General features: G+C 44.3%; 1 protein-coding gene across 1 annotated transcript in view; it reads left to right on the forward strand.

The window, feature by feature from the left end:
* Positions 1–6804, forward strand: part of LOC138521596 (keratin, type I cytoskeletal 17-like) — a 29863-nt gene extending 23059 nt beyond the window's left edge. Inside the window, exons 7-8 of the mRNA XM_069634544.1 lie at positions 1431–1462; positions 6550–6804. Coding sequence (XP_069490645.1) covers positions 1431–1462; positions 6550–6647 — 130 coding nt within the window. The 3' untranslated portion in view covers positions 6648–6804. The remainder of the gene's footprint in view (positions 1–1430; positions 1463–6549) is intronic.
* Positions 6805–24084: the final 17280 nt, after the last annotated feature.

Genomic DNA, 24084 nt, shown 5'->3' on the forward strand with positions numbered 1-24084 from the left:
TACGTTGGCATTGGTAGAGCGCACCAAACCCTGAGCCATCTAGGCGCGGCTATTCTTAGAGAGGCACATCCAGAATCAGCTGAGGTTACATTCTGAGGACAACAGGAGAGAGTGCTTACATGTTAACAAAGCGTTGAACAACATCAGTATAGAACAAGGGCTTTTGATAGTCAATGGCACCTGTCCAGGTGGAAACCTGTGATATCAGTACAGCCCTGTCCCATCGCAGCTCTACTTAATATCAGAGCTCTGCTCGTCCTGTGCCCAGCTCTGCTTTGACTTTGCAATGGCCTTGTTGGTCCTCATCTCAGCGCCACCTTGACCACCAGTCTATAATACAATGGCACTTAGGATGAAAAGCACATGCACTTTACGCTAAGAGGGTAGGGACAGAAGAAGCAAAGATGTAGCTCATTGTTGCTTTCTTTTGTGTAGAACTGCCAGCAGTGACATGTTCTTAATGTTTTGATTGGTAAAGAGAGGGGACAAACCACTGGTGACAAGTTATTCATTGTATTTGGATAATTGTAAGAAAATTGTGATATGGAAAAGTTGCATTGTTACAAATATCCGAGCATTGGGAACATGTCTGCCTGTCCCAGGGGCGAAACAGCGGGTGACCTGAGTTGGGCAGGATCGGGTGGACACGGAAGGTCAGGGTAAGGTTCTTCCTGAAGGGTTTGTTCCCAGGGATCTATAGCCTAAGTCTAGGTTGGAGAAGTTAACGTGGCTCCCTGGTAGACACAGCTGAAGATTTAACAATTCGGGTCTTTTACAAATCCCCAAGTCAAGACTGACGCTGGTAAAAGATGGATGCTTTCCACTTTTAAGACCCCGAATGTGGAATGCCCTCCCCCCCCCCCCTGACTTCAGGAGGTGGCCCATGCTCTCCACACTTAAACAGAAATTGAAAACTATTCTTTTTGAATAATTCAGAGAATGCCTTCGTTCATTCTGAATCCTGACATTTCTTTCTGATTCCTGTTTTTTGTTGTTTGTCAGTCTCGGCGCTCGTATGCCTCAGGGCGCTTGTCCCAGTGCTTTAGAAATAAATTAAATAAATAAATAAATATGGGGGTCAGACAGATTATTGACATGGCCGACATTAGCCATCACAGATAAATACATGTGCAACATGAGCTCAATGATAATTCAGCAGAGGCCAGTGGAGGCTCTGAAGGCGCTGTGTGATCTGCGCGTGCTTGCCATTGTGTGATATGAAATAAAGGGCAATACTGGGCAAATACTTTGGATAACCTTTGCGATGTGGCAAGGCTTAAGAGGCGTGCAGATGAGACGAGACAGCATTGCAGTATTGTGTCTCAAGATGCAGTTGCATCCTTCTCGTGCGCGCTCACTTTGCAAATATGATTGTGGCACTGTGACGATAACAACACTGTTTATTTGCATTTTATTTTATGTTCTCCCAGGAACTGGAGCAAACCTGTCGAAAAGACCAAAGGTAATCCACGTCATTTTCTTTGACTTTTCAAGCATGTTGTTTTTCTAGTTTCCGCTACTAAGTGCGCACTGCATATAAGCGGAAACGATTGGCATGGGAAGTGCATATAGGAGGGAGATGTGATGTGAGGAGGGACACACAGTCTGCGGCTGTTTGGATTTTTACCCAGCCATTGACTACCTATGGCCATGCTAGACCCAACAGCCCTTCACACCCACTACACCCTGCCCTCCCCAAAACACGCACGCTTGGATCTCTTTGAGCTGCCTTTGTGTCCTATGGGGATGCCTGGAATGGCTTTATTTCAACTGCAAAACAGATCCTGCTGTAATAAAAGTGTCGTAACCAAGTGTGCCTTAGACTACTTGCTTTATCAGCAATGTTTGTATCCTTGTGTATGTTCCTTACAGTGATTGCAGGTGCTTCTATAGGCATTGCATAGTCATTTGCCAGACACTGCTATAGAATGCCAAGTCACCAGCACTATTCGCCAGCTATTGCCATCACATGGCAGTTAGTTCCATTATATCAGTGTGTGGATATTAATGCCGACCGCGTAGATAACACTCTTGGCTTTGCGGGTGCTTTTTTTTTGTTGAAGTTCTTCCTGATTTTTGAAGGAAAGAGAAAATTGATTCTACATTCACCAGGAAACATTCCAGGTTAAACCACTGAACTGTATCAGGCTCTTATCTAACGTCCATTAGTACCCTCAGCGGGAACGGCAGCCAATCAGGTTTCTCCAAACCCCTGCCGGATCTTCCGATGCAAGACCGGATTCGGAGCAACTCGAACGGACTCCACACACGGAATGGAGCTGCCGTTTTCCCTCATCCCCTGCCTCCCGCCACCTGTCCAGCCCCTCAACACCACACCTCCCCCCCAAATCCAACACTTCTTAGCTCAGGGAGAGAGAGAGAAAATCACACAAAAGAGCAATAAAATCACAATACATGCAAAATGTAAACATAACGTAATACATTGAACTACGAATAAATGTATATTAAAATACCACTTAAAACGGATAATATTAATGCTGGTCCAAAGCACGCTAAAAAAAAAATATAATTTTTTGACGCACAATTTATACTTGGAGGTGATAAAATCATATTATTAGCTACCTGTGAATTTCTAATCCCCGAGCCATTAATCAGAGCGTAAAGATACGTGTACCCCAACTCCGCAGTTACGGGGCATACTACAAAATGCAGCAGATCGCCCACATCGTGCCATTTGCAACAACAGCTTTTCACACCTTTCATATTGTTTTATCCAAGAAGGTACCTCTCGGAAAAAGTAAGTTACATCTTAAGCGCAAAAAAAATGCCCTTTGCCTTGGCTCTTTAAACCAATGCACATAACTTGGCGTGCCCACCACTTGCTTCCTGCTAAGCTAGCCCTGGATGCTCTTTTCGTGGCATTCACAAGTCTCTCTTTCGGTTTGCTTTAAGTTAAAAAAAAATCCTTAGTTACAATCGCTATTTCTTCTTTGCCCCCACCTGATGGAAGATGAAAATATTCCACCAGGCCGAGCTGATCCAGAGTAGTACGCATATAATTGAACCACTTCGGCCTGTGGTGTACACCTGAACCCAAATGTCACTGACTAACGGCCTCATCAGGATTGAAGCTGGATTAGCCCATAGACGCAGCCAGTATAACACAGGATAGAGTTGGATAAACTGGATCACCCCATAGACGCAGCCAGTATAACACAGGATGGAGTTGGATAAACTGGATCACCCCATAGACGCAGCCAGTATAATACAAGATGGAGTTGGATAAACTGGATTACCCAATAGACGCAGCCAGTATAACACAGGATGGAGTTGGATAAACTGGATTACCCCATAGACGCAGCCAGTATAACACAGGTTGGAGTTGGATAAACTGGATTACCCCATAGACGCAGTCAGTATAACACAGGATAGAGTTGGATAAACTGGATTACCCCATAGACGCAGCCAGTATAACACATGATAGGGTTGGAGAAGGTCTGAGACGAACATCAAGCTCCATTCCTGATGAATTGATTAGCCTGGGAAACCCTGGTTCACAAACATGATTCTTCTAAGGGGGTGATTCTCTTTCCTTTGGATAGAATCTGACCGTTGATTTCCCCAGACAGTTGCCCCATATGTGACCACTGGTACAGACTTTGCTTTATACATTCGTCAAGTGTGATCCACTGGAAGCCCACCCAAACTAGGTCCTTAATGCAATATAGAGCCATTTATTTGAGCCCATGTACCCGCTAGAGGTATTAATGTTTGTGTGCCACCGTAACACTCTGACACCCAGATAGGAACATGTATTAACCAATTGCAAACTAGATCCTTCGGCCTCGATGGTTTCAATGACCCTTTTTGTGATGCCAATACTCATTATTTTTGATTTTGTCACATTAATTTTCAAATCCCTTTCAGACATATACTTGCATTAACTCAGGGTCTCCTACCGCCCTGGCCACATGCCTTTCACTTCCATGGCAGCCCTGACTCTTCCCGGCTGCTGCTGCGAACAAAACAGTGTGGCTAGGTTATTTTTCCTTTTCTATTTCTATTAGCACCTCGAGGGTTTTCCTCAGGGTTCTAATGGCAATAATCCCTGTGTTCTGCAGTCTACACCAGCCTGGGAAAGGCACCAGGGCCTGGCGCTAAGGCCCTTGCTTCGCTCGGGCCTGCAACTTGGTCCCTGGGCCATTACAAGCCCGTGTAGACCACAGAACGCTTGATTATTGCTAAAATACTTACGCATTTTTGCTGTGAAGTGCTTATGGTTAACTTGTTTCTTGGCACTTGGGCAGATACCAGCGATTGCTCCTCCCATGTGTCCTGTTAGAACAGATGGGTGTAAAGATTTTCCCTGCAAGACATCAGGCTGGGGAGGAGTTTGAGGTCTACTAGGTGCTTATTCCAAAGGTGGGGAGCAGTTGGAATGAATGGCCAGCACCCTCAGGTCTTGCATGCTGTTTTTGGAATTAGCTGGAGGTGGGTCCATCTAGAGTTTAGGGCTCTGTTGAGTTGGTCGCTTCTGTATATAAATGAGAAGTAGACACCCAATGAAGTGGGGCTTGCACTTAATGATTGTTCATACACAAGACTGCAATGCTCTCTGGATGCCCAGCATTAGTAAAACAGTGACTGCAACATCACAGCGGGGGGTTCGACTCATGGATCCTAGAACCTTAGTGTGTCCATAACGATGCACCAGACCCATCTTCATACTATGTGCTTTGAACATATTGAAGCTGCCATGAGGCTCTATAATGGCTGTTGATCAAAGTAAAGAAACAGTTGATTGCCCTCGATATAGTCCACAAGAGTGTTTATTGCCTCTGGTCAGGCTGCCTCTCCTTCTAGTATCCCCAAACCTGTTTACAATTAAATCCAAAAACCCAAGACGTGGCGGAACAACTCTCTGCAAGCTCTGGAAATTCCTATTGCCACAAAGAAGGCTGGAAGACTTCCTGAGACATCAGAGTGTTCTGACGACATACCCCGCCTCAGTTGTTTATTGCACTGGTGTAGATTAACTGTTCGAGTGGGTGGAGCCTACAATGATTCCTGTGGGAATTCCAGAAGAACACACTTGCCCTTAGCACTTAATGGGTTAATCCAGTCAACCTGTACTGCTGAGATCCCTGTCACGCATTGGCTCTCAGTTGCCAACGCTCCACCAGTCGACCGTACTCCTGCGACTGGCATCAACTCCAACTCAAGGGGTGCTCACTCTCTAGAATTTATATTTGCATTAATGTAAGCAAAATGCCTTACATGAGTGAAACGATAGGGAACGGAGACATGTGCATTGCAGTAATAGATTGAGATTAGCGATCAGAATGCATCCGGGTGGTGGAGAGGGAAGATACACAATTAAACATCCACAATAACACATCACAGATTGACAGTACCTAGAATTGTAATGTAATGTAATAGATTTGTCGTATGGTCGCAAAGCGCTGTAGGGGAATGCCCTCGGGGGAAAGAAGTCCAGGTATGGGAAATTCCTCTGAGGAGTTTAGAATGCGTGTGTGCATTTTAGCCAATACGAGGTAGGTAGGATTGGCCCATTCCCTGCTAGCGGCCCATCTACAGCTGACATGTGGATGGGTGCAGTGAGGTAGTCTGGAGATTATGCGAGAGCAGGAGAATCATCACGTGCGCAGCTAGATCGAACATTTGTCGTGGGAGATAGCTGCATTCTAATGGCATAGGTGTTGTATAGAATATAAGGAGGAGGAACTTGAAGTGAGAATGCTGCTGCATGGAGAGCCATCCAGTATGAAGGCGGTGGCCAAAGGTGGGGATTTATTGGGAGTATGTGCTACAAAGTTTAATGTTTTGTCAAAGACTTAGGGCCTCATTACGACCCAGGCGTTAAGGGTTAACGCCGTCGTTAACCCTTAACGCCTATTCTGATTTTAACGGCTGCTCTTAGCAGCCGTTAAAATCCATGGCGCTAACCTGCCATGCTGCTAATTACGCCACCGTAATTTACGGTGGCGTAATTAGCGCCTTCCCCACTCCCATTATGCCCTATGGGGCAAAAATGGGAATGGAGAAGGGAAAATGGTAAATGGGGATTTACCGCCCCACACACCTTGGAATGGGGCGGTAAATCCGCCATCCATAATGGTGTAAACGTATGCCCAGATGTAGGTTTCTGGGTATTACCCAAATTGACCTCTTACAATTGATCTTTTGTCCTAATTGACATATTTATAGTGGTCCTAAATGACCTTCTGCACAATTGACCTTTATATTATTTTAGTTATTTTTATATATGTATTGGGTTGTTTTTGGATTATAAATAATATAAGGAGATTGGGTGCGGGGTTGTGTTTTTTTTTTGGATTGAGTGGGGAGTTGCATATTTGTCCTAATTGACCTTTTAAATTAGGTCAATTCTCCCAAGGTCAATTGTGAAAAGGTCAATGAGTATACATCCGGCTTCTGCCAGGTCCCCATGGGGTATGCGGCTTATAAATGTACAAAATAAAATTAAAATCAACACGTTTATGAGACAGGATAGCCCCGAAAGTCCATATAATACATAACCCTGTTGTGTTTTGCTTTGCTTTTCAGAGGTGAACAGGTCCCGCCAGGTGACCACAATCGTTCAAGAGATGGTCGATGGAAAGGTGATCGCCACCCAAAAGAAGACGATCGAGGACAAGATGTAGTGCCCACCTGAAGAGGATGCTGTCACAAGAGTGCGCATGCGTCAGTTTAAGCTTTTGGAAAGATGCTGAAAGTGCATCTTCTTGTCATTGCTTTAATTTGGACAAGAAGAAAAAACATGTAATGAATAAATAAAAGTTCTGCTTCCTGCAATGTCAAGTCAGAGTCTGCCCAGCATTTTTTGATTCGGTTTCCATTATTGACACTCCTCTGGGCATTGCAGCGTGCCATCCCTGCATACGCGAACTCTGGCCTAAGATGTCTGCGTGGAGCGGCACATCCATGCCTCGCTGCAGGCAATCCGATTGGTGAGCTCAGAGATGGACTGAGAACCAAAAGAAGCCCTGGAAATGTTTCTCAAATTGGCCCTATAGTAGGTACACTGTGTGAGCGAATAGATGGTGTGGAGGGGTTCTCTGCCCAAGAAATGTTAAGGAAATGGGTCCAAATGCTGAATTGTAAAGCACATTATAGAGGAATTATAAAGTAATTAAATATAGCAACAATAAAAAAAAAAGGATAAAATGTTTGTTAAGAGTGTGGAATAAGAATAAGATACTGAAAGCAAACCAGACATGCCCCAAGTCCTTAAAGCATATAAGGGTACTCTTTCATTTACGCAATGGGAAGTGATGTCACAGGAAGTGAGCAAACCCTAAAGTGAAGTACTCACGCGCCTTTGAATTGGTATTTTGAAATTGATTAAAGTGCACACGAAAGTTAGGCATTTGCCTTTCAGAAGATGAATCACAAACAGCCGAAAAATATCCAAGGAAAGAGATTTCCTTATAAGCTTGAGGGCAAAGTATTAAAGGTGTGCACCTTTTAAACTTTAGACTCTGTATCAAAATAGTTCCCTGGCAGCAGAATTCCACCATGAGAAATTGTACACTCACCGTGCACAGAAGATCACGCATTTAGGGGATTAGGCTTTATCCAGCGAGTGTGACTAAGCGGGTTCGAACACTGGCTTCGGCCAGACACACAACACCACTAGTTTAATAGAAGGCATCAGACTTTTTTTATAATTCCTCAAAAACAAACAGAGGGGACAGCGTCCTCACATGTACCTTGACTTGTGCCCTCCCGCCTACGCACTCACCTGACAGAGGGGATAAATCCCGCACCTCCTGCTAAGATCTCTGCAATATGCTTGATTTTTAGGTCTTTTATATAGTGCCTTGAAGCTATTTTATCTACTTCGGAGTGTTCAGCGAAAATGAGTTCATGCTGCAATTCCCAAGCAAAGCAAGGTCATCAAATGAGGTCCATGCATCTTGCATACCTGCTCATCAAAGAGTCCGTCCTGGTGTAGCAGGTGAGCAAAGATGGATTTCTAAAACATGCAATCACCATTAAAGCCTAGTCTGATAGGAGGGCTAGCTCGGTGACCTCGAGGACACAGGAAGACTTTGTGAGCTCCCCACTGAGTTCAGTGCCCTGAATCTTTTCTCCCTGCAAGCCTCCATGCGCTAAAAGCAACATTTTGCAATTTGTGTTACCCTGTTGAGTCTCGCACCAGCATAAGGCCCCTTTGAGAAGCATCTGCATTCATCTAGTTATGGAATTGGGTCACATTTCTCCGGAACTCGGATCCTGGAGAAATGGTCTCCCAGGAACCCTGTTCTGGGAAAACCAAAAGACGATGCAACATTTCTTCCGTAGTGAGGTAATCCGAGGCGCGTTGGTGGGTTAAGCCGCTGGCTGCCCTGGGCACTGCTCTCTGATGAGGGAGGATCAACCTTCCCCACCAATCCGAGACTGACTTCCAGGCTCGCAATGGGAGGGCTCTGCTGATGTCACTCGCAGTTTTCATTTGGCATGTCAAGCGCAAGATGGCCTTTTTATGCAGGGGGAAACTAGATTACATTCAATCTTAGTAGCTGATAATAGCAGGCAGATTCCATAGGAATCACTTGTGAATGGGATCTGCAAAGAGCAATGCACATGTGTTACCCGTTGGAGAGAGAACTCTAACAGGAAATACAATTTCCCCTGGTTTCACTCTTCACTTTTACATTACGTTGTGTACATGTTGAAACGTGCACCCGGGCCCCAACAGCATACAAGTGCAAATTTTGGGGATCCCGTGCATGCAATTAATTGTTCATGTAAGATGACTCCCCATTAATTTTACGCCAGCATGAAAACCTCAATCTGCCATAAAAAAGTGAGAGGTTTGCAGGAGCAATGGGAAGTACAAAGAGGAAAGGTAATTCCCTCCCTTCCCCGACTGTGGCTGCAAAACATATTTAAACTATACAGCAAGGAGTGCTTTCAAACCTACACTCCACCTGTTACAAATTAGCCCTCGTAGGGTATATACAACAGTGCACAAAAGTCTTTACACTGAAACCCGAGGGGACGAGGGTCCCCAATCCCTTCCAAGTGCTTGGATGTATAGCTGGTGACATTGAGGACACACCCATGAGAGCGTGAGCTTCTCATGACCAATTCCCTGCTGACTTCAATGCTCTGTACCCTCTCTCCTGATACCTGACACCATTTACTGCCTTGATAGCAACATTTGGTGCCGAGTGTAGAATTGTTGAGACTGGGGGGCCGGGGAGGGCACACATTTCCAAGAGACCTCTGAATATCAGTGTCAATGTAATGAAATATGGGAGAAAGGAAAGGAAAGTCAAGGAAAGGAAAGGAAAGGGGAAAGGAAAGGAAAGGAAAGGAAAGGAAAGGAAAGGAATGGAGGAGAGGAAAAGGAAAGGGAAAGGAATGGAGGTGAGGGAAAGGAAAGGAAGGGAGGAGAGGGAAGTGAAGGGAAGGAAAGGAAAGGAAAGGAAAGGAAAGGAAAGGAAAGGAAAGGACAGGACTGTTTTTTTTAACGAGACAAAGGATCTCGAGTGCTGCTCCCGGGATATCTGTGGACTCATTTTATTCCTGCTTGGGAAGTCCTGTGAGGGTCAGCACAGAGGTAACAAAGATAGTGCACAGAACACAGGAGGAAGCAGGGGAGAGAAGCAGTGGATGAGGAGTTTGGAAATGTGAGTGTGAGGGTCACCACAGTGAGAAGCAAGACACGCCAAATTGTATTCAGCGCAAGGTGACACACAGTAAGATCAACCCGCACTGCATAAGGTACTGTCCAAAGGATTTCAAGCTCGTAGGCACAGACTTCGTGATGTTGGCTAGTGGACTCCTGGCTGGTCTTCTAGTCAACAGAGGGCAGTTGAGGAATGTCTATTTGATGCTGACCATACCCAGTCACAAGCCACATTCACACCACACCGCTGAGCACAGTCAGAAAATCGCATTCCAGAACGCAACCCTATGTTCTATAACAAGGGAAAAGCCTGGATGCTAGGTGTCAAAGCACAAAAAAGCAGGTGTAGATCACAGGAGGGGAGGGGGCGGGAAGGAGAGAAGAGAGAGCAGAGCTTAGTGAGAGGAGAGACCCGATAGGAGGGCGAGGAGAGCTGTGTAGAGAGGAGGAGGAAGATATAAGGTAGAGCAAAGCTGAAGAAGAAGAGAGGAGGAGAAGAGCTGAGGCTGTAGAACAAAGAGAAGCAGAGGAGATGGGGAGGAGAGGGTGGCAGCAATGGAAAGGGGAAGGTCTAAGGAAGAGGAGGCGAATAGATGGAGAGGAACGAGAAAGCACGTGGTACAGCTGCAAGGATGAGCAGCTAAGTAAAAAAGAAGGCAGAGAGAAGAGGGGGATGAGAGAATCTGAAGAACGAACAGAGGGCAGAAAACCGACAGAATGCGAAAAAGCAGTGCTAGAAAGAAACAGACAGGAGAGACTCTGTGTGGAATCAGAAAAAAAATACAATATTACGGCTGTTACACCAAGCAAAGGAAAATACACCGACACGGGCTTGTAAAGATTCCCAGAATCTTTATTACAAAACTGAACAGTAGTCAACAGAGTACACAAATAGCTATTTGGCCGTCAATACATCACAGAGACCACCAGCAGGGTTCAATGTGAGCAGTGAGCAGGATTTGCTAGCTGGTCATCGACGTATTTATACAATTTGTTATATTGATGTCCAGCCTCTTACAAGTTAATAATACATTGGGCTAGAGTCGCGCTAGGTTCACTTTCCTAATCTCGTGCATGCGGTTTACTTTTGAATACATTTATCGCTTTCTGTTCTAACGTCATATTATAGAGTATGTCAGTGGTCCGATTGATGGTTCTCTCCAATACTCTCGCTAGTCCCCTGATATCTTCTGAATTCGTAATTTGCCAAAAAATATGGCACAAAGGATTTCATGATATCTCCTAGAGTTTGCGCTGGAGTATCCCCTTTCACACCTCGTCGTGGACGAGTCTTCGAAACATCTGCAGTACTGGCAGTAAATACCCCAGGTAGTAGAATCCCTAAATAGCAGGTTCCTTGCCAATCCCTGGGCAACCATGGAAATGGCACATTACCGCAAACAAAATAGACAGGTGCGCCTACGTACAGAGGTCTGTTTTCACTAGTCAAATTCGCAACGTTGGCGCACTTTCTACAATTACCCATTGACCGTGTTCCATTCCTCTGTATGGATACTGAATCGGGGCTATGATTAACAGAATAAGATGGAGGCGTGGCATCCTTATTGCCTATAGGAGCCATTTTGAAAGAGATTAAAGACTGAAAAGGACGAGACAATCTATCAGAAGGCCTAACAGAAGCAACGTTTAGCTTACTTCTATTTGCAAAAAGCGAGCATCCCAGGGGCATCAAAACATTATTTTCAAAACTATTTAAATTTGTACCATCAAAGTTCCCTGATATGCTATCATTCCATCGGCCAGAAAATAGTGCTCTAAGAGAAGCGTAACAGGCAGTTATCAAAGGTAAAGGATGAATATACCAACCTAGCCCCTTATCCCCATGTCGCGGTAAATGCAAACAGAACCAACAATTGGTCTTATTAAAAATTGTATGAGTGGCATCCATGATTAAGAAAAGGGTATTATTCTGATAGTTCCGTCTATGCAAAGAATCTCTAGGTGACAAAGTATGCAATTGCACGGAAGGAGTGGGGATGACAGATACATTTTCAATAGGTAAAAAATCCTCTAACGGATATGCTTCCTCTAGATACCATAACCCAAAACCAACAGTTACTAAAAATCCAGTAATTATCACAAAAAGGCAACAATACACTTGTGGGGTCCCCTTACATGCTTGACCATTGTCTCAGCTAGTCAAATGTTTATCTAAAAGTTCGGTACGAGCGGTAGCGGGTGCAGGCATTGTCGTCTTCAACCGAAAAATTGTTCGTTTGCTGGCGACTCCAGTCGCGCGTCTTCTTAATGTCTTTCCCACAACCCTTAGCCAACAGAATCTTCCCGTACAGTCGGGCCAAAAGGCAAGCCCTCAAATGATTTTATCAATCGCACAGTCAGACTATGCTGTATGTTTACTTCCTTGGGCGCAAATTATATTTTGCAGTTTCTGGTGAAGTCAAAGTGTCGTCACTTCCTCCTGGAAGTAGCGAATGAGCGGAAATGGGATCAGAAAAGGATTGATCCGGAAGTTCCACTGTTGGGGAGTGCGGAGACAAGATGGCCGTTTTGTCCGGCCTTGCGGATTCTGAAGCGGTCTCCGATTCTCCCTTGTTGGTTGTTGCTGTTTCAGGTACACTAGTTACAACAGTGGGAAGGGATTCTGTGTCTTCTGTATCGTATGGCACGGGATGTGGTATCCGTTTGATGTCCGTCGCATGAATCCAGTTCTTACGACCCGCTACCCACACAGCAGTCTGGGTGACTAGCAGGACTTGGTAGGGACCCCTCCACCGAGGTGCAAGGCAAGACGACCTCTCAAAAACCTTCGTGAGGATCCAGTCCCCCGGTCGTAGACTGTGACTGGGACCCTCGTAGTGTACAGGTAATGCCTCTCGCACCTGGTGATAAATTGAAAACAGATTTTTAGTCAACTGGTTACAGTAATCTGAAAGAAGCACATTTTCTATGTCCCGTAGTGAACGTTTTTTTTTTCAAACCCCAAATATTAGCAGGTCTCCCCATTACCACCTCAAAGGGAGAGAGCTCAGTCTTAGTTTGAGGGGTTGTTCTCATCAACAGTAACACGATCGGTAAGGTGTCCGGCCATTTTAGCTTGGTGCCAGCACACGTCTTAGCGAGTTTGTTCTTTATAATGCCGTTGTGCCTTTCCACTAATCTGGCACTTTGGGCATGTCTAGCTGAATGGAACCGTTTGTCAATCTGCAATCCTTTGCAAATTTGTAGGATTACAGTAGCGGTAAAGTGTGGCCCATTATCTGACCAGATGACTCTCAGCAGCCCGAACCTAGGAAAAAAATGTTCAACAGAGTTTTTGCCGTGGTTATGGCCATTGCATCTCTAACCGGAAAGGCCTCAACCCACTTACTAAAGGCACAAATGACAACTAACACATATTTAAGATTGTTACAATGTTCCATTTCAATAAAATCAAAGTGAATAACCTCAAACGGCACAGCAGATGGAGCGAAACTTCCTCTAGGAGTCGAGGTACATTTTCCTATATTGTGCTGCAAGCAGACCATGCATCTTTGGACAAAACGCTCCACAGTTTTGAAAATCTTATCATTGGCCCATACACAGTGTAGCATTTTTGTCAATTTAAGCGCACAAACATGTGTCGGACCATGAGCCATAATAACCATCATTGTAATGTAGGCGTCAGGGTGTAACCATTTCCCTTCAATATTGTCTACCCAACACCCATAGTCATCCAATCTCCCTGCACCCTCGATCCATCTCTTAGTTTCCTTTATGGTAGCATCTGCTTGAATATCTTTTACAGCCTCGATACTTTCACCAAAAGTGCAAACGTTTATAATTTCTTTTACAGCATACATTTGTGAACTCAAATCAGTGGCAGTTTGTTTAGCTATCTGATCAGCGAAAGCATTCCCTTTTCCTACTTCATCTGTAACCTTTTGATGTGCTGAGCATTTTATGAGCATTTTATGATAGCTAACTGAACAGGGAGTGCGAGTGCTGAAAGTAATCGCACTATTAAAGTGCCGTGCTGGATTTTCGTTCCGTGCGAGGTCAAGAAAACTTGTTCTTTCCAAACTCTACCGAAATTGTGGGACACCCCAAAAGCATACTGACTATCAGTATATATATTTACTGTAAGCCCTTCAGAAAGTTCACAAGCTCGAGTTAACGCTATAATTTCTGCGGCCTGCGCGGAATTATGCATAATTCTTTTAGTTTCCACAATCGTGCTTAAAGTAGTGACGGCATAAGCAGCCGTGGATGTACCGTCTGGAAGTTTAAAACAAGAGCCATCACAAAATAGCTCTCCTTGTGGGCTATTCAAAGGCGTGTCTTTCAGATCGATTCTGCCTTTAGTCTCCTGTTCTGTCATATAAAGGCAATCGTGTGGCGTATCGTCATCATCAACAGTATTTTGTGAGACAGGTTAAAGTTCAGCCGGATTTAATACACAACACCTCTGAATTTGAATGTGGGGGCAAACAAGATTAGTTCATATCTTGTCAATCCTGCAGAAGTGAGGTGTTGCGTTTGAGTTCTATTCAATAAAATATCTACAGAGTGAGGTGCCATTAGGGTTAACGCATGACCCAGGACCATTTCCTCACCCTGTTTTACAGAAGCAGCAGCAGCAGCAACAGCGTGCAAACATCTTGGCAAAGCGCATGCTACAGGATCAAGGGTGGAGGAATAGTAACCGCACGGCCTACTCTTCCCTCCATGCTCCTGCATTAATACAGCCAAAGCACATCCATCACGTTCATGCACAAACAATACAAAGGCCTTGTCAAATTCGGAGTTCCTAAAACCGGCGCTGAACATAGCACGGATTTGAGCAAATCAAATGCTGTCTGGTGTTCCAAAGTCCATGGCAATGGCAAAGAAATGCCCTTCATTGTCAAAGCCAGCATTGGTTTAATCGTTAACGAAAAGTTAGAGATCCACAAACTACAATAAGAAGCCATACCAATCAGGGCTCTAACTTCCTTTTGCGTATTTGGGACAGACATGCCAGAAATAGTCTTTATTCGTTCAGGTGTCAACCGTCTTCTCTCCTTTGACAGGAGGTAGCCTAAATAGGCGACCTCCTGACAACCATATTGGAATTTTTTAATTAAAGCTTTGGGGCCATGTTTCGCTAGATGATAAAGCAACAACACGGTGCCTTCTTTACAGGCGCTCTCATAATCAGCAGCCAAGAGGAGGTCAACTACATACTGTAGTAATGTGCAAGTTGTAGGCAACTCGAGAGCATCGAGCTGCTCTTTCAATGCCGTACTATAAATACTTGGACTCTCAGTGTACCCTTGTGGTGCACGAGTGAATGTAAACGAGCGTCCACCTAGGGTAAACGCAAACAAATACCTGCTATCCTTGTGCATGGGAATACTGAAAAACGTGTTTTTAAGCTGGTCAAGTGGCACAGCGAGTAGAGCGCTCGCTTTGATATCCGTGCAGAGCCTGTTAACGCAGGTTCGAATCCCGGCAGGGCCAAACTTAGCCTTTCATCCTTCCGAGGTCGATAAATGAGCACCACACACCGTGGGTAATAATAAGCAGCGCTCAGATACTTGAGGATTCGTAGCGCTATATAAAAGCCTAATTATTATTATTATTATTATTAACAACGCTAAAATGAGTGGCAGAAGCCGAAATCGTTACATAGTATCGTTGTAACATCAGGTACAATAGGAAATTGAGGCGCCACAATTTTGTTAATAGCACGTAAATCGATTATAAAAAGAAAGGGAATCGCATTATTACCTTTTTTGTATACTGGCAAAATGGGGCTGTTACATATGCTACCCGTAATCTCCTCAATTACTCCACGATGTACAAAATCAGAAACTATACATTTCAAAGCCTGTTCGCCTTCAACTGAGATCCTATATTGTGGGATGAGAGGCAATTTTACTACATGTTTCAAAATAATTTTAACAGGTTCAATTTGAAGAATGCCGACATCATTATCATCAATTGTCCATAAGCATTCTGGGACATTACTGAATTCTGGCGGTAAAGGTCGAGTCAAAAAATGAGAGGCGAGTGATTGCTGAGGTGAAATTGTTAACCGAACTCCGTCCGGAGAACAATGTATTACTGCATGCAATGCCTTCAACAAATTTAGCCCCAGCAAGTTCTCCCCACAGTTTGCGGTAAGTAGAAATGGACACTGTTCCATGGAGGGAACCAGTGTTATTGATACTGGACGGCAAAGAGACCGGACAAACTACAGGTGTGCCTGAAAACCCTACGGAAATGTTGGACTGCCCTGACGGGGGAATACTTGGAACCCGTGAATGATCAATGGAACATGTCTGTGCTCCCGTATCTACTAAAAATAGATGCTTCCTATTTTCCACCGCCATCTCAACGTGGGGCCGTTCTGATGAACGGGAATAGGCGTAGGTTCCAAATCCTGCTTCGGGCAATCCTAGCGAAACAGAATATTATCAAAAGGAAGCTCTTCAGAGAGGTACACGGCAGAAGGATGATCAAAAATGTTTCTATTATCCACATTCGAAACTTGCTTATCTTGTGAAGGAGGTTGCTGTGATTCTGGCACAAACTGACCTCTACCAGGGCCCCCTGCACCTGGGCAACCTCTGGATCGTCTACCCATGTTCCCAAATGACCTTTGCTGCAAGGACGGACATTGTGCACGCCAGTGGCCTTCCTGCCGGCAATAGGCACACTCGTTAATGGTTACCGGAGCCAAGGGCACACTTCCCTGTGGAATGTACTGACCTCTAAATTGATTACCCCCTCTAGGGCTTCTAACAATCTGTTGTAATAAAACTTTTGTTTTCAGGTCACCCTTTTTTTTCTCAAGTTTTTCCTTTTCAGTATTTACATGATTTTCATAGTACTGAGACATATGCAGGACTTCTGATTGAGACTTCGCCTGCAAAGCGCTTTCAGAAGACATAATCTGTAACTGGATGTCAGGCAGCAATCCACGTACAAATTAGTCAACAAACAACCTTTTCCCTGACTCTGTGCCTAAGTCTTGTCCACTGAAATCTGAGAAGACCTGCTCAAACCGATTGAAGAAATCGGTAGCACCCTCAGACTTTCCTTGGACACAGGCCGTAAGTTTGTCCCAAATGATTCTTTTTTCAGGAACCATAGTTTTCAATTTTACAATAATTCTATCAGGCAAGGTTAATATCACTTGAGGCGGTCGTTCGCCAGCTGGTCTTTCTCTATCTAGCATGACCATGCTATCCCATGTATCTCCCAACCCAGGTATGTCATCTATAGTCCTAATCTGTTTCCACAAATCGACTGGTAGGAGTACAGGAAATAATAGGTCAATATCACTTAAGGTGAATACCGACGACTGTAATACCGACTCTATTTCTTTATAGAATCCGGTCGGATTCTTTCTTATATCGGGAACAGATTGTTTTATGGTGTTCCTGTCTTGAAAACGGGACGTGGACAAACTGTGATACGTAATGTGCAGGAATTTCTCCAGCGACACTCTATTATTCTTTAATTTAACGTTACACTCTTTACATACTGTTTTAATACAGACCAAACAAATGTTTTGCATATCGTATTTGGATAGCATTACTGTTCTTGTATGCTTGTAGTTTAACATTGCTGATTCAAGTAATCCCCTGCTCCCGAGGTCAACAAAGGACAAGGTCTACATGACCTTAACATGTAGCCTGAAGGCAGGTTGGACATTAACGCTCCTACAGAGGTTGAAGAGGTTAGGGCAAGAACAAGAGCACACGAGACAGCCATTTTAGATTACAGGGTGACTTTGTACAAAACCCCAAAATGGCGGTTCTAACCTAAAATGGAGGCTTGATTCACTTGAGGTCACGACCTTGTAATACGGATTTCCTTGCAAAGCGACTGGGCATAGGCCAACATATACGATGAGGACGAAACAATATTATATCAGTTCTAACATCTGTACTAAGGGAGGTTTTGCAGTGGTGGATGTGCCGAAGGTTATCACCAACATCTTGAAGGCCAGCCTTACGAGTTTCCTTATTTCCACCAGCCGGGGAAGCTTAACAACCGTGGGTCTCACCATCTGTAAACTTGCCTGATGCCCAGGACACAAGGGTACGAGGTGCAGATAACCAGTAGTAGCAGGTCAATAGTATTATTATTATTATTATTATTATTATTATTATTATTGTTATTATTATTATTATTATTATATTTATTAAGTTCGGACCTAGCTCCGAGAAGCAACACAGCGCTTTACAGAGGTATACAACGGTGCAGATGCATAACAGAGCACTTTCCAGAGGTAACAACAGAACAGATACACAGTGTCTGGTAGGATACAGAGGGGAAGAGAGGAGGGGCACAGCTGTACAGGGTGGCAGGGAGGTCAAAAGTGCCGCCCCTGCTGTCAGGCCACATTCAGCATCATTGTGTACAAAATGTAAATTGCATGCAAGCGACTACCAAACTTAGCTTTTACTCGTTTTATTTTCGCCTTTGTCTCGTGAAAAAGTAAACACTTCCTGCAAATATGCTTGGCACAGGCATTACTAATGGATCCCAGTGCAATCCACCTGATTTTTACCAGATGGAAAACCAAGGCGGCTTCCAAAGCTATCCATTCTCTTAATGCGTACACAGCAGAGATTTCGGGCCTGAATCATGGACGTTTTTTTATAATGGCGCAATCCCATTGGAAAACATTCCATAAATCAGGCCTTTTATCTCTCCTCCTTGCGTCAGCACGAAACCTTGCCAATGGCGGCATAAATAAATTACGCCTCGCATTCACGTCCCAATTGCCCGCTCTGCTCCATTTAAAATGATGGTGTTTTTTGTTTTCATTTGGGTACATCTCAGAAATAATCATCTGCCTGGCTGCGCACAATTGCATAATAAATATTTGAAAAATGAATCTGCAGTTCTAGAAATTGTTATCGCCACATCCAGTTTCTCACAATCACTCATCCGTTAAAATGAATAGACTCTGAACGTTTTGTTGGAGGACGTCCTGCAATTCCTGGAATCCGGGGCAAGATCAAACGCCAAAAATGAAGACAGGCTCTTGCAATTACAATTAAAACAGAACAGGAATCGCATAATCCCAAAACAATTAGCAATAACTTGTTACTATCCGAGCAGTTTTGTCTAAACTTGTCGTTAGTACAGCGCCGATGGCAATTTCCTGCAGGGACCTCATCCATTTTCTTTACAACCTCCTTTCCCACCCTGGCTTTGAACATCCCATGACAGTTGTTTCATCTTCTTCCATCACTGGGGAAAGTGCAGGAAAACCGCAAAGCCAGGGGCAATGCATGGAGCCGGGTGTGCAGTGTGGCTACATGCCCACTAGCGGCCGTTGTTCTCATCCGCCACATGCAGAGATCCTTCACAGAATTTATAGTAGGTGACGTGTGTTTAGTAGGAAACATGTGGCTATTTCTGCGACTACACCATACTGATATGTTAACGTTTCAAATCGGACTACCTTAGGCCTCATTACGAGTACGGCGGTGCAGAAAAATACAGCCGCAATGAGGTGGTGATTCCGTTCCCGACGCGATAGCACCACATTATTGAACTGCTGTACTGTAGGTTTGGTGGCTTCCACCAGCAAAATGCTTGACGCTGTGTGGAGCGGCTGAGCAGAAGCAGCTGAAAGAGAACACAACGCACGAGTGAGTGCAGCACCAAAGTGCCTCTTCCTTGCAGCATTTGCACGCTACCCCACTCTCTATCTTCAGGCCTTTGGGAGCTGATATTCTGCCTCTGGCCCATCACTCTTTTTTGATGGCTTCTTATCACCAGTCTCAGGCTCCTGGACCATGACCATCCCCACCGGTCCTGGATGCATTGGCGTTTTGTTGGCATCTCCCTTCTCAGCTCCCCGTTACCCCAGGGCCGGTCTTACAAGGTCGCGCCTGAGCTGGCATGGTGGGAGAAGGCGTTGCAGGCACCTTATTGAAATAAAATGCACCACGCTCAATAGGGAGCTGATGCTTTTTCATCAGCACCTATTGAAATTTTCGGTGCCCCACCTCCCTCTTGCATTACCATTTTTGTTTTGCTGCCCGGGATGCTGCCACCGCTAAGGCCAACCCTGCATTATCCTAGTCATATCTCTGGCCAAAGTCCAGTTCCCCTTGCTTTTTTCACATCTGGATACCAGTAGCCAGTCATTGTATCGCAAACATTACAGAGTGGTACATAACAGTGCAGACAATAACACAGTAAAACGCTGCAAACATTAATTAAATAAATAAAAAGGTAGTGGGGTAAAGGGCTTAAAATTGGTCAGAATGGGGTTAGGGTGGTGTTGTAAGGGTAAAAAAACAGCAGTGTTTTGCCCGTGATGAAATGTAGCACTCTGTAATTGTGGTTGGTAAAATCACATATAACCCTGGATACTGCTGTCTCTCATATGACTCCTCTGGCCAGGTGTCCTAGAGCTGGGACTTGGACTGGACTTGTCTTCGGCACTTGCAAAGGTTTAATTTTTAAGACCTTTTTTTTTACATGATATCTGCTTATCCAAAGTCTCTTCTCCACAGTTATTAGCCCCAAGGTCTTTTTTTTAAAAAAAATGTTTGTTTTGTCCTGGCTCTCTGTTAGTAAACCCGAATACATGTGCCTTTGCATTGAATCCTTGAGCAAACATGTGTATTATCAGTCGACATGTCGCAGTTTTCAATTGTGTTCCCATGTTCTTTTCATTCCATTCAGTGCTTTGCATATCTTGACTCCCTGCATTCCAATTCATCCCTTTCCTTCTGTCCTTCATTGTCTTCCTCTGGCTTTCGGAACCTAATCCTCTGTGTCCACCTATTTCTAGTTCTCTCTCCGCTTCGGTCTCAGTTTCTGTTTCAATTGCACACTCTCTGTGCAACAAAACGTACATGACCCATGATCTTTTCATTGACCATCATTTGGGCCTCAATGTGAGTCCGGCGGTAACCCTACCAGTGCTACCGCGGGTTTCCGCTAGACTCGTAATGTTTTACCGACGCCTGACTTCCCAGTGCCACCGGGCTATAACGAGTCCGATAGCCCGAGAAGTCAGGACCAGTAAAATGTAAGTCCCCATTCCCTTAGAGGGGAGAAGGGACTCGGAAACACTGGCACCATTGCAAACGGTGCCAGTGCTTCTGTGAACGGTCTGCCTACCATGCCCACATCGCCCAGCAGGGTCAAACCTGTCAGGCAGCGGCCATGCCAGGCATACATGTAGTTTGCCGGTCCGGAAACAAGTGTGCCAGTGATTTCACACCACTATGAAAGAGAGACTCTACCTCCGCAGACGATCACTAACAAAAGCAGATGCAGATATGGCAATGTGCTGTGAAAGGCATTTGAGTGTCAGAGTGCAGCAAGCAGGTGGGTCATCCTGTAAAAGCTACATCTAAGCTTCCAGGTGCCTCGTGAAAGGACTCTGGAACCTGTTCCCAAAAGAGAAGGTGCAGTCAACTTCTTCTTTGGGTAGATGTTGTAACAGAGGCCTAATGACTGAGGATCCCTTTACGTGAAATGAACTGTCCAGATTAGTAGATGAAAGGCGGTTAGGGACGTTATGGGAGTTCCATGACATCACCAGCAGCTACTCCTTCTCCATGTTGGAAAGGGAAGTAACTGTTGTCTGAATTTAGCTTTGAATAAGGAAATATTTTCTCACAATACCATTTAATATATAAACTCTACAGACATATGCTTGCATTATAAGATCCTCTAACAGCGAATAAGTGTTCTCCTTCTAATAAGGGAAGTTAAATTGGTGATTAGAGCAATGACATTAGGTCAATTCCTGACAAAGAAGGCTATAAGAGATTTGAAAGCATACTAGCCCCTAAACTGAGAACGTTTTCAACAGAATTCTAGGGGAGCAGACATTCCTCCCTTCCTGGAAGCTTCAATTTTAATTGCAAACAATTGTGGCAAAGACTTTTAGAAATGTGCCTTTATAGGCCAATGTCCCTATTAAATATCGATGTTCAAATCCTGTCTAAAGTCTTGGCATCTAGATTATTTCAATGTCACTGGGTATTATATCACTCAGAACAGGTGGTTGGGTTTGTAAGGGAGGGCCATGAGTCCATTAATCGCTGCAAGATCACAGATCTTATTAACACACAAAGGTGATTTCAAACTAAACTGATCCTCTTTTTGCTGGGTGGAGAAAAGGCATGTGATCAGGTGAGCTGGTGGATTTCTCGAGGGTATACGCCAGGCATTTGTGTTTAGTGGGGATTGCTTAATTTGTGTACGTGCTATATAGACTGACCTGAAAGCCTAAATTATGGTGAATGGGTGCTTCTCAGGATCCCTGTCTCTGTGCAGGGGTACTAGGTACTGATGTCCTCTCAGTTCATTGTTTTCAAAGGGAGGAGTGGGTTTTCTTGATGTGGAGGAAAACTTCACCATGGCTTAGTTGAGAGCACTTTCAGACCATGTGAGAAATAGGACAGGAAGGCGAAGGGTGGATCTGGAACATGCAGTCACCCACCAAGTAGCTGTAAAGGAAGATTTCTTTCTTCCTTTAAGCTGTATTTGGGCTCCCCTCTTTGTAGCAAAGCTACCACATGTCTTCCGGTTTCAAGCATGGTTCGAGGCAGGACTCGAACAAGTGGGCCAGTTCTGAATTGAAGGAACTTTCATTGACATTGTTGCTTTGCAAAGGGTGCTGCGGAATGGAACTCTGTCAGTATGTCTGTCCCTGCAGTTCACAGTAGAAGTGTGGGGTGGACCCAGAGGCTAAATGGAAAGAAATGTGATCTAGGAGCTTGACGCTGTTTGATAAAATACTTGGCAAATGGATAAGCAATAAGGGCTTTTATTAAAAAGTACTGGTGTGGAGAGCACTGATGGTCATTCATTTGAAGAATATGTGAGAAAAAAAGACTCGGGCTTCACAATTTCGGAGACTCTCGGGTCCGTTATCTCTGACAAAGCCTATAGGACTTTTCTTTCTAGTCAGTTCCCGGTGCATGGAATACATGTGCTGCATAGATGGATATTTCAGCAGTGAGACTGGCTAGACCCCTTTCAGGATAAGTGGGGTGAGCTGGAGTAACTTGAGTGAGAAGACCACATATTGGCATGTGTTGTGGGTATATTTAGCAATACTTTGTCATGGATGAAAGAGGTGGGCGGGACCCACAGGAGGCTGGATCCCAGCACCACAATGAGAGGTACAACTGCTAGCTGACAACACTACCCACTCTTCTCACTTCAGAAGAATGAGAGACTTAAAACACTATTTTGGACTCAAACATGCAACCTTGAACTTACAAAGAGGTGCCTGCTGACTTTTAGACATCTGAGTGTGATGGCAAATAACAGCTTTTGTTTTAATAGCGATAAGACTGAGATCTTAATTTTTAATTATGGCTTGAATTCCAACAAGGCCGACCTAGCCGTTCATCCTTCCGCTGTCAATAACTAGGTGTAGCAATTTTGGTTGGGAATTCATATTTGTATATACACATCTCCTATGTGAAGCATTTTGGTGAAAGCTCTATATAAATAACTGATTATTATTATTATTATTATTATTATTATTATTATTATTATTATTATTATTATTATTATTAATATTATTGTTATTATTGTTATTATGTAAGCACCCCTCCTTTACAATGTGATCCTTCTGTGAGTCTACCCACCTAGAAAGGCCCCCAGCCCATCACCGACAGAGAAATACATGGGGATCATTTATAAAAGCCAGCCCTACATACACCCACTATGAACAGCTTTACTCGCACTGCTCACTCCCAGCTCCATCTAATGAGACAAGCTCTCCCTCTGCTGAACATGAATAACACAATCGAATTGATACATGTGCTCTTCCAAGCCAATCAAGAGGCATGCGAGCCAACTCACCCGGGGTTAGAGCCGAGCCAGAGATAGCCAGTGGGTGTGGCCTGGCTATAAGAAACAAAAACGAGGCGATACAGCAAAAGATCCCCATGGGCTGTGCACACTGTGAAAATGTAGCATATTAATAAATGAATACATTATAAAAAAGAACCATACTCGCTGACCTCTCTCCCAACCCCCCACAACACAGGTCTCATATTTGGTGTCCTGCCAACACAAAAAACAATCCTGGCATATGTGTCTCCAGCCCCTAGAACGCAAATCCCATACCTGCTATTCTGCCACCCTACCCTTTGCCACACAAGACCTATACCAACCATACTGACTCTGCACCACTCACCCCATAACAGCAAACTCATACCTGGTGTGTGGTCACATGTGATTGTATCGAATTATGAAACAAAGAATCCATTTTGAATGATCCCAAAACATATATAAAAAAATAACACATTTGTAATCCAATGTTTTTGGGGGGTTCCCCCATGCCCTGCTTTCTTCTTTGTTAATTCTCACCACCACCCCAAAAACTACTATTCCCATTCCCAACCACATAAATCTAATTTTTTAAAATCATAATTTTTTTTATAGATGTTTTGGGTTTCGTTCAAAATGCGTTCTTTGTTTCATAATTC

This window comes from Ambystoma mexicanum, chromosome 13 (genome assembly GCF_040938575.1).
Source record: "Ambystoma mexicanum isolate Mex_15411 chromosome 13, UKY_AmexF1_1, whole genome shotgun sequence".
NCBI classification, from domain to species: Eukaryota; Metazoa; Chordata; class Amphibia; order Caudata; family Ambystomatidae; genus Ambystoma; species Ambystoma mexicanum.